Source organism: Helianthus annuus, chromosome 17, assembly GCF_002127325.2.
Source record: "Helianthus annuus cultivar XRQ/B chromosome 17, HanXRQr2.0-SUNRISE, whole genome shotgun sequence".
NCBI lineage: Eukaryota > Viridiplantae > Streptophyta > Magnoliopsida > Asterales > Asteraceae > Helianthus > Helianthus annuus.
The window spans coordinates 18,479,170-18,490,641 of NC_035449.2; the positions used below are offsets into that span (position 1 = coordinate 18,479,170).

Consider the following 11,472-nt stretch of genomic DNA (forward strand, 5'->3'; position numbering starts at 1 on the left):
GGGTGTGACAGTTTGTCAACATTAGTCCTTTATTTAATATTAATGCCACGTGTAAACAAATGACACGTGTTAACACATCATTGGACACAAAATTTCGAGGTGTTACACACAGGGACGAAAACAGTAATTAACTCAAGTGAGGGGAAGGTGAGGTGTGGGGGGGGGGGGGGGGTGGGTAGGGGTGTAGTTTTTTTTTTTATAAAAGAGTGGGTCCTACAAATAATAAATCTATTAAGTTATTTTATTTTATAGTAAGGATATTTTTGTCATTTCACACCCTTTTAACTGAGAAAACTAATTGATGTTAGGCACAGGGACTATCCGGGAACGAAAATTGAAAAGTGGGGGACTATAGAGGTAATTTTAGAGAGTTAGAGACTAAAGGTGAAAAAAGGGCAAACCACAGGGACTATCCAGGCATTTAACTCTTATATAAATTAACTTTTTCAAATCCATTTTCACCAAACATCAATCTCATCCAATTTTACTACATTCCACTCTCTTTTTTTTTAAATCTTTTCAAAAAAATGGAAGGCTCAAACAAGGGTGAAGGCAAGAAAAAAATGGTAGGGTCCGGTTCGAAGTCGAGGGCTCAAGATAAACGTGGTTCGGGTGGTTCTAGTGTCCCGTTTCATCCGCACCTTGGGTTTGCGAATCAAACCCAACCTCCATTTTATTTTAACCAACCCATGCATCAACCTTTCGGTTATAATACCCAACCCATCCAAAATTGGATGCAACACGGTCCGACGATGACTCGACTCGGTTATTATGATTACTCCTTAGAAGCCCAAAATGCTTTTGGCCCGTTTGCTTTTCAAACCCCAAGCTCACTATCACCGAGACCTTTTCAAACCCCAATGTCACAATCACCGAGAGACGTACAAGATGACTCCAATGAGGAGTTCGTGCCGGAAACCCAAGAACAAGAGTTAGATGAGGATGAAGATGTTGTGGTTGAAGAAAATCCCGTGAACGAAAATGTAGCCGAACCGGAAAGAAAAGGAAAAGCGAAACGGGAAACTTGGACGCCTAGACAAGAAGAGGCGTTGGCAAAGGCTTTTGTTCATTGCACTTTGAATAAAAAGAAAGGCAATCAACAAAAGGCGGATGAGTTTTGGAAGAAAGTTCTAAAGCACTACAATGAAACGGCCGGAGTAAGTAACCGAACCCACCACCAAGTTCGCTCAAAATGGATGACGATGCAAACAAATATTAACACATTCAACGGTCTATTTCATTAAGCGGTAATTTTTTATATGGTTTTTTTAACGAAATATTTGGATTAAGTTGTTGATAATTTATTATTTTAGGATCGTTTATGCCCTAACGGGGATGACGATGCTTATGTAATGAAGCAAGCGCTAAAGGATTACAAAAGCAAAGAAAAAATTGATTTTGCTCATATTGCGGCTTGGGAGATTGTTAGAACAAATCAAAAGTGGTCGTCGGTACCTTTGTTGAATGAAGAAAGCTCCGGCTCGGGTCTAAAATGTAATGCTTTATTTTTATTTATAAAAAGTTGATGTTTTTTCCATTTTATCTTAAATTTAAAAAAAACAGAAAATAAAAAAAAAAGTTTGCCACTCAGCAAGTGTTTAAACAATTGCCAACAATTTTCAGCAAAGTTTAAACACTTTTGACTGATTGACATGGCGCACTTTGATTGGTCGGTTTTTTGGTTTGCCACTCCAAAGTGTTTAACCACTCCTAACACCCTAAGGGTGAACGGGCTGCATGCGGCAAAGAGGGCAGTGAACCCATTCATTGTGCGGGGAACACCGCTGCCACTTCTCTTTGTCGCGCGAAGTGCATGGAAATCGGTGAAGAGTCCCCGCATGTAAAAGTGTACCGTTGCAAATCTTGACCGTTTGAATTTTATGATTAACGGCTATATAGCCGTTTATATTTAGAAAAAAGGTTTTTTATATATTTAAAAACTATATAAACCCAACCCATTTTAAACAAATTCACACCAACTCAATTCCTTATTTCTCCAAAATTAAATTTCTACCTCTATTTTATTTATAATGGTGGAAGAAATACCATTGTTTTTCCCACCCGATAGCAATGACGACGAGTTAGCTTCAACCGACAGTAGCATACATTTTTTCCAAAATCTCATTGAGGAAGCCAAACTACAAGACACGGACACATGTAGTAAGAAACGTTTTGTTCGTCGTGATCGTGAGAGTGGCCACGAAACCCTTATGGCGGATTATTTTCTCGAGGACCCGAAATACAACGAAAATATTTTTCGACATAGGTTCTGTATTTCAAAACGTTTGTTTCTAAAAATTGTGAGCGACGTGGAAGCGAATAACTCGTGGTTTGAAGAGCGTATATGCGAGAATAAAGAAGGGTTTTACACCATTGCAAAAAGTTACATCGGCTATTAAACAAGTTGCAGTCGGTAACCCTCCAGACGAGAACGACGAGTATTTACATATGGCCGAAAGGACTTCCCACGAGTGTCTAGAATATTTCTGCGAAACGATATGTAAAATATACGCTCCCGAGTTCTTACCTATGCCAACAAGCCACGACATGACGCGTTTGTACCAAACTCATGAGAATAAACATCACCTTCTTGCTATAGTGAGTAGCCTTGATTGCACCCATTTCATCTTTTATCATTGCCCCGGTCCCGAAACTTTTCTTTTATTCTTAGGGAGGCCCTAGTTTCTACTCCCTCCGTCCCATAAAAAGTGTCATATTTTGAATTTTCAAAGTCTTTATTTATAAACTTTGACTTTAATTATATATTTTTTGTGTTATATAAAACTTGATGAAAATTAACCCTATAAAAACACTTGTAAAACACACTCAAATCATATAACTTTCATCAAGTATTATCTAACACTAACAAAATTATTTAAGGTCAAAGTTTATAAATAAAGACTTTGAAAATTCAAAACAAGACACTTTTAATGGGACGGAGGTAGTGTCATAATATTTTCTAAACATGATAATTAACAAAAGCAATATAAACATATAAATTACATTCTTAAGATAACTAAAATATACTAGTCTAAAAATCATTGTTTTGGACTACATACGATATCCATCTTGATCACAAAACCGTATTAAAAAACACTATTCCATATGTATGTTTTTTGTTTTCTTCTTGATCCTCAATATAAAGCAACACATGAAGTGAAGTGAAGTAAATAACCCACTTCAATGGTTCAGTCTATTTACCACCAACACACGTAACAGACATATAGTCTGGTCCTGGTCATGAACCAGAAGATGGTTGTCGCAGTTGGCTCATCCTTGTACATGTTTATGAACCACTTTAATGGTCTAGTCTATTTACCACCAACACACACTCTTCAATTTCCCCACCTGTTCTCTCTTGAATTACTCGTTTCTTCATTAATAAATGACTTAAATGCTTAAAATAAAAAAATAAAACCACCAACTGGATTATAAAATTAATATTAATTAATGACCCAAGAACTTCCAAGTCTATACTCATTTATTTGTCCATGAGCCATTTTAAAACTTCATAAACACACAGATGCACACATACACTATCAAGGCTGGTCCTGAGAATTCGTGTATCATGTTCGAGCTTGAAAAAACGTGTCCTTAAACCTTAACGAAATTGGGTATTAGGCTCACTAAAGGTCTAAACCTAATGCCAATGGGCTAATAACAAATCTAAACCATAAGAATAGTTTTGTAAGTGAGTCTATGTTGGTATTTGTATGTGTATACCCTATTAAAAAACAGATTTTAAACATATATATATCGGGGTTTTTTTCATAAAATAACGTGTCTCTCGAAATATCGGACCCTGGACGGTGGTCCCCCCCCCCTCCCCGGCCCACCCCCAGGGCCGCCCATGTGCAGTATAGACACATAGTATACAGATTTGCTAAACGTACCCCCCTCCTAGGTGCGTTAAGTATATAAATATACCCCCTAAACGTACACACACAATGTTTCTAAGGGGTACGTGTTACACATAGTTTCTAGGGTGCTAAACGGCTCGTGTTCTCGGGTTGATAGGTTCAACCCGACCCGAACCCGAAAATCATATCATACATATGAACCGGAATACGACCCGAATACTCGCCGCTTGACCCGAACACGACCCGTTCAACCCTAATTTTTTTTATAAATTATTGTATTAAAATTAAAATTTACTAAAAAACACAAATGTATATAATACAATTACATTTGAGTTATAAAATCTTATGTCATTTTCTCTTTTTAAACGGGTTTACTAAAAAACACTTCAATAGTACATATTGTAGAAAAATATAATATAATATAAATATGTTAAACGGGCCGACCCGAACCCGACCCATTCAGCTAAACGTAGACCTGGCAAACGGGTCGGGTCGGGTCGGGTTGGGTCATGGGTCAAAACGGGTTAGGGTCAGAACGGGTTCGGGTCAAAACGGGTCAATTAAAAAAAGGGTTGTTTTGGTTCGGGTCGGAACGGGTTCGGGTCATAACGGGTTCGGGTCGAAACGGGTCCGGGTCAGAACGGGTTTCGGGTCGGGTCGGGTCAGAATTTTTTATGAACTTGCAGTAACCGTCTATATACTCCACTGACAACACTTTTATGAACTTGCAGTAACCTTTGTTTCTGTGAACTAGTGAGTTTGGTCCTTAATTTTGCGTCCTTATTAGGTCCACTGCAAGCTGAAAAACAGATTCTGATTTGGATTTATATAGTTAAGTTTGCTGATAAAAAAATAGTCAAATCACTTCCACAAAGTTGTGTGTCAAGCACAGTGGGAAATTATATTAGTTTAGATGCTTTATTTCAGTATGATTTCGGGTCGAAATGGTTTGGTTCGAAACGGTACTGGTCGAAACGGTACAGGTTGAAACGGTTCGATTCGAAACGGTACTGGTCGAAACGGTTCGCGTCGAAACGGTACGCGTCGAAACGGTTTGCGTCGAAACGTTACGCGTCGAAACGGTTCGCGTCGACACGGTTCGATTCGAAACAGTACTGGTCGAAACGGTACGGGTAGAAATGGTACGGGTCGAAACGGTCGCGTCGAAACGGTACGTGTCGAAACGGTTCGCGTCGGAATAATACGGGTTGAAACGGTACGAAACTCGTCCCTAACCGAAACTCGTCTCGTGCGGAAACACGTGTCGGCCCAAAACCCGTTGCGATCTGAAACCCGTCTCGTGCAGAAACCCGTGTCGGCCTGAAACCCGTCCCGAACCGACCCCGTTCCGATCCAAAACCTGCGTCGTGCTGAAACCCGTCTCGGCTCGAAACTCAATTTGAACTGAACCCGTTCCGATCCAAAACCCATTTCGTGCCGTAACCCGTCTCGTGCGGATACTTGTGCCGGCTCGAAACCCATTCCGACCCAAAACCTGCCCCATTTCTTTAAGACACTAACCCACATCGACCCATTTCTTTAATGTTGTCGACCCGCTTTGACCCGAAAATAACAAGATAAAATTTCAAGTGACCCATTGTAACCCATTTAGTTAAAATATCTTACCCAAACCAACCCATATAACGCAACCCAAACTGACCCATTTGAAAGGCTTTGGGTCAAGATTGCCTCCTCTAGCTAAACGGGTTTACGGGTTGAACCTAAAACTGACCCGAACCTGTTTAGACTAAACCTAAACCTGCGAATTTCGTGTTAGGTTCGTATCGTATATCAGGTCGTGTCAGAAATTCGCACCGGGTTTACGTTTAGCCTCACCTCGCCACTCTTGTCTCCAACTCAACAACCAGTTTCCATGGTGGTTCTTTCTCGATCCTTGAGGATAAAAAGATGTTAAAATCCAAACCCCATTTGACTATCAAATCTAGTTAGGAGAAAAACTTCATCAAGGGCCCCTTTTTCATCTTTCTCTTTCTTCCCAATCATTCATTTACTCATTACCCACAAAAACAACAACTAGATTTGACTGAACCCATTTCTTATTTCATTTCAAGATGAAGCTCAATAACACTATCATCCACTTCTTTCTACTTCTTTCTTGGTTTCAATGCACATTAAACAGTGATATACAAGCACTTCTAGCTTTAAAATCATCCATTGATCCATCAAACTCTCTTCAATGGTACCAAACAGATTACTGCAAATGGGAAGGTGTTAAACAATGCTTAAACGGCAGAGTCTCAAAACTTGTTCTTGAAAACATGAACTTAACCGGCACATTGAATTCAACTACTCTTATTCAACTCGACCAGATTCGTGTTTTGAGCCTCAAACAAAACTCAATCTCCGGTCAAATCCCACAACTTTCCGGCTTACAAAACCTCAAATCACTCTATCTTTCGTACAACAACTTTTCCGGCGAGTTTCCGGCGTCCCTCACCACCCTTCACCGCCTCAAAACCATCGTGCTTTCCGGTAACCATCTTTCCGGCGTTATTCCAGATTCTATTCTCAAAGTAAAAAGATTGTATGTTCTTTATTTGGATGATAATAGATTCACCGGAAAAGTCCCACCGTTGAACCAGACCGGTCTCCGGTACTTGAATTTGTCAAATAATCAACTTTCCGGCAAAATTCCGGCGACCCCTGTGTTGGTTAGATTCAACTCGACGTCATTTTCCGGTAATTCAGACTTATGCGGCAATGCGTTTAATATTCCGTGTGGTTTCGCTCCGTCTCCGGCCACCGCCGCTCCATATCGGAGATCTCACCGTCACCGGAGAATTAGGAATACAGTTATAATAGCAGGTTGTGCTGGTGGGGTTTTGTTATTATGTATTTTAATTGCATTGTTGTTATCAATAATGTGTTGTAAAAAGAGTCAACAAAAGTCAACGGAATTTAGTGTGAAAGGAGAAAAAGTGGCGTCAGTGGGTGACGGTGGTGGCGGCGTCGGTGATGGTGGGGAAGGTGGGTTTACGTCAGAAGGTGATGACAGCGGTGTGGTGGGGAAACTGGTGTTTTTCGACAGCGGAGAAGGGGTGGAAACGGGTTACAGTTTGGAGGATTTGTTAAAAGCGTCGGCGGAGACTTTGGGAAGAGGCACTCTTGGAAGTACGTATAAAGCTATAATGGAATCCGGGTTTATTGTGTCGGTGAAACGGTTGAAAGATGCAAGGTATCCAAGTGTAGAGGAGTTTCGAAGACACGTTGATGTTATCGGACGGTTGAGACATCCGAATGTAGTGCCTTTACGGGCTTATTTTCAAGCTAAGGAGGAACGCTTGCTCGTATATGATTACTTCTCCAATGGTAGTCTTTTCTCGCTCATCCACGGTATGTTACGGTTATTATTTTTGTTTTATTTAAGTATTTTTTTTTTCAGCTGTAATGTTTTTTTAATTAATTTTCTTAATAAATAATTAGCTCATGTCATAGAATGAGGAATTATATAACTACAAACATTAAGCTTTGTCAAAGAAAATTATATAAATTAAAAGTAAAACTATATAATATTCAATTTAGAATTGGTAAGAATTCTGAAAACTTGAAACTTTGGTAGGAAAGAAGATTTGGGGCGATCGTCTTATTTTGGACAACCGACAGCATTTTCTTTTTTTATTCCTTTCACTTGCATCATTTAAATCGTTTTTTTTTTTTTTTTTTTTTCTATTTTTGATGTATTTTCTTCTCTTACCAAATCCAAACATTACACGTAGGGGTATTTTAAACTTTATATCCGCATGTTTCGTTATCCATTATTTTCAGCTTGTCTAGTTTTTTATTTTTGTATATAAAAAAAATATTATATTAAGTTATTTTATCATATTTTTATAAATTTATATGTAATAGTTATCTAAGCACTTAACTATAGTCAAACTTAATATGTGACATTTAGGCTAGAGCTCGTTTTTAAGTGAGCTCTATGACTATGTTGTGGGTGTGGAAGAGAACTAGAGAAGTAGAGTAGTCACATCGGCCGGTGGGGCCGCGACACACCGCGACGGCAAAGGTGTAGAGGGGGTAAAGGCGCGGAGCAGGTTGCAGGCGTTGTGGATGGTTTTCTATTTGTATGTTTTTTTTTTGTTATTATAGACGTGAAATGTAAAACCATTCACACACATTTCACTTCTTCACAACACATTTCGTCTTTCCATAACACATCTCACATTTCGTCTTTCCATAACACATCTTAGGTGTGAAACATTGAAATGTGAAACCACCACACATCTCACATTTCGTCTTTCCATAGCACATTGTCTTAAGTATGAAATGTGAAATCATCCACCGTCCACGTGACGTATACGTAGCGCTCTTTTTTGCTCGGTTCAAGTAACCAATATTAAATAACTCACAAATGACTCGGCTTGTATCATGTATAATAAAACCGAATATATATATTTTATGCAAATTCTTTGAATATGAAAATGAAGGAAAGAAAACGTAAGACTATTCAAAAAAGTTATTTTTTTGTAAGTTAGTATAAAATCAAATTGACATTTATCATCACTTTATGAGTTTTGTACACATTCACGGTATGTTTACTTTTGATCACGTTAAATTATATTTTATTGAAGTATTTTCTTTTTCTATCATAATGTTTTTTTAGTATTATTCGGCACGTTAAATTTTATTTTATTGAAGTTTTTTTTCTTTTTCTACCATAATGTTTTTTTGTATTATATTTCTCTTATTAATAATTAAGTAGCTCATGTCATGGAATGAGAAAATATATAAGTAAAATATAAATTTAAGCTTTGTCAAATCATTAAATGAGAAAATACATAAGAAAAATATAAATATAAGCTTTGTCAAATAAAACTAATTTATTTAATTTTAAAATCATAACATGCAATTTATAATTTGTAAGAATTCCTTAACTTTGAAATTTTGGCAAGAAAAAAGACTTGGGACGATCCTCTTATATTAGACAACCGACAACATTTCTTCTTATATTCATTCTTGCATCACTTAATTCGTTTTTTTTTTCGGTATATTTTCTTTTCTTTCCACAATCCGTACATTGCCAATGATCTCTAGATCAAGTGGTGGAGGGCTTGCATTTCTCTTGAGAGATGCAGGTTCGACTCTCACTTGGTGCAGAGTGAGGCATTGGTGGGCAATGATAGGAGACTCAGAGAAACCTGGGTTGGATCCTTGAGCCAAACGGGTTTTACCGGTAATTTCACCGTCGTGCCTACGGGCGGGTGGGTTACCGGGTTTTCCCCGGAATTGGTGGTGGACTCGGGTTACTCTCGGAGTACTCTGTTTGTCCAGTGGGTGCCCCGAGAGTACTCGGGATTGAGTTTGTTGGCCGTTCAAAAAAAAATATATATTGATTAAAAAAAGGATGATTATTTGAAGATTATTTATTTTATTTATTACTACTACTATTTTAACCGTATAAAACCATAAACACGTATACTTGATACCTACGAACTTGATGTTAATGTGTATTCGATTTGTATGTGACATGTTTTATAACTGGATATAGAATAAAAATAACCAAAATTTGTTTCACAATGGCTCATTGTTGTCTCCATTACCTACTTGTCTTGATCTATAAACCCACGAGTCTATGACATACATCTTAAAACACACATTTGTTTCACATGTTTTAAGCTGGAGGGTGTGGGATGGAACCCCTAGGGGCTTTATCAAGACACGTCAGCAACACGTAGTATCCACGTCAGCTAAGGGGCTTTATAACGCATTCCCTTAACTTGCAGGGTGTGGGATAAAACCCCCTATTAAACAAAATTAAAAAAAAAAGATTTGTTTGGAATAAATCATGTGGGCCCCACCTGAACATCTCCTTCTTGGTGTTACCATGGTGGCGGACAACTCCATGGCGCCCCGGTTTAACAGCCACGGTATGGGTGATGGCGCCGGTGGGTCGCTATCAGTAATGAGGTGGCTGGGTGGCGCCCCCCACACCCTTTAGTATATCACTTTTATTTCTATAACAATTCATCCTAATTTTTTACACATTACTTGTTAAATTTTTTTAAGTGATAACTATAAGTGTTAATAACCAAAATTTGTCTCACTAGTTAAAATGTTTTTTTTTTTTTTTTTTTTTTTACAGTTTAAATACTTTATTTTGGATGAGCCAAATTCAATACTATATATTTTGTCTTATTAAGGAAAAACTAAATGAAATACCTTGGCTATAATTTAATTTAACTAGCTATATAGTTATTAACTAATAATACGTAAGGTACATTTTAATATTAAAATCAATAAAGAAATTGTGAATTAGAGTTGAGGCTTATATATTTCAGAATAGTTATTTATTTATTTATTTTTTTTTTTGGGGGGGGGGGGGGGGGGGGCGTTGTAAAATTCAGAATAGTTATTACTTAGAAGGTGGCCACTAATTCTACTCTAAATCTGCACATTCGACTCTCAACCTTTGAAGGACGGAAAACACCTTTTTTACACATCTTTGTACTGCTAGGCTATAATCCCTTAGCTAAATAACTATTACTTAAAACGAAGCTAATTTCGGTTTATATGCAATGTATTTGCAGGATCAAGACCATCAAGTGGTGGGAAGCCTCTGCATTGGACATCATGCCTAAAGATCGCGGAGGACCTGGCTACCGGACTTTTATACATCCACCAAAACCCCGGCCTCACCCACGGAAACCTAAAATCTTCCAACGTTCTCTTAGGCTCCGATTTCGAATCCTGCCTCACCGATTACTGTTTAACGCCATTCACAAACCCTGATTTCCCCGAAGAACCAAGCGCTACTTCCCTCTTCTACCGCGCCCCAGAATGTCGTGACCCACGAAAACCAGTCACCCAACAAGCAGACGTCTACAGCTTCGGCGTCCTTCTCTTGGAGCTTCTCACCGGTAAAACACCGTTCCAGGACCTTGTTTTGGAACATGGGTCGGATATACCCAAATGGGTCAAGGCTGTAAGAGAAGAAGAAACAGAATCGGGTGATGAGCCAACGTCCTCTGGGAATGAGGCGTCTGAGGAGAAACTCACGGCTCTTTTGAATATCACCATGGTGTGTGTTTCGCTTGTCCCAGAAAATCGACCGGTAATGAAGGAGGTGTTGAGGATGATCAAGGAAACTAGAGCAGAAGCAGCACATGTGTCTTCTAATAGCAGTAGAGCAGAAGCAGCACATGTGTCTTCTAATAGCAGTAGAGCAGAAGCAGCACATATGTCTTCTAATAGCAGTGATCATTCTCCAGGAAGATGGTCAGATACTGTTCAGAGCTTGCCCAGAGATGAAGATTTGAGCATATGATTTAGGATTTTATTTAATGAGATTTGGTTGGTCTATTTGTGTAGAAGGGATTTATTTGTTTTTTCAATTCTTTATTGGGATTGTTTGCTACTGTAATTGTGTGATAATCTTTATCAACTACAGAATGATTTAAGAGATGATGAATTGATAAGTTTTATTGATGTGAAGAAACAAAGTATTATTAGAACATCACCATACAATCTATATGAAATAATTGTGCTCATTAAAAGCTCAAATCAACAAATCTGAGTTTAAATCTAAATTAGATCGAATCCATATCTGGGTTATATACTAAACATAATTACACAATGCCCACTCTAGCCA

The 11,472-nt window shown here is 38.3% G+C and overlaps 2 protein-coding genes across 2 annotated transcripts; both read left to right on the forward strand.

The window, feature by feature from the left end:
* Positions 1–527: 527 nt before the first annotated feature.
* LOC110923802 lies at positions 528–2,399 on the forward strand. The gene is made up of 3 exons (XM_022167860.1): positions 528–1,157; positions 1,314–1,521; positions 2,041–2,399. Exons 1-3 carry the CDS (start codon positions 528–530, stop codon positions 2,397–2,399), a joined length of 1,197 nt encoding a protein of 398 aa, XP_022023552.1.
* Positions 2,400–5,728: 3,329 nt separating this feature from the next.
* On the forward strand, positions 5,729–11,305 carry LOC110921976 (inactive leucine-rich repeat receptor-like serine/threonine-protein kinase At1g60630). Its single transcript, XM_022166296.2, has 2 exons — positions 5,729–7,214; positions 10,412–11,305. Exons 1-2 carry the CDS (start codon positions 5,933–5,935, stop codon positions 11,146–11,148), a joined length of 2,019 nt encoding a protein of 672 aa, XP_022021988.1. The 5' UTR covers positions 5,729–5,932; the 3' UTR covers positions 11,149–11,305.
* Positions 11,306–11,472: the final 167 nt, after the last annotated feature.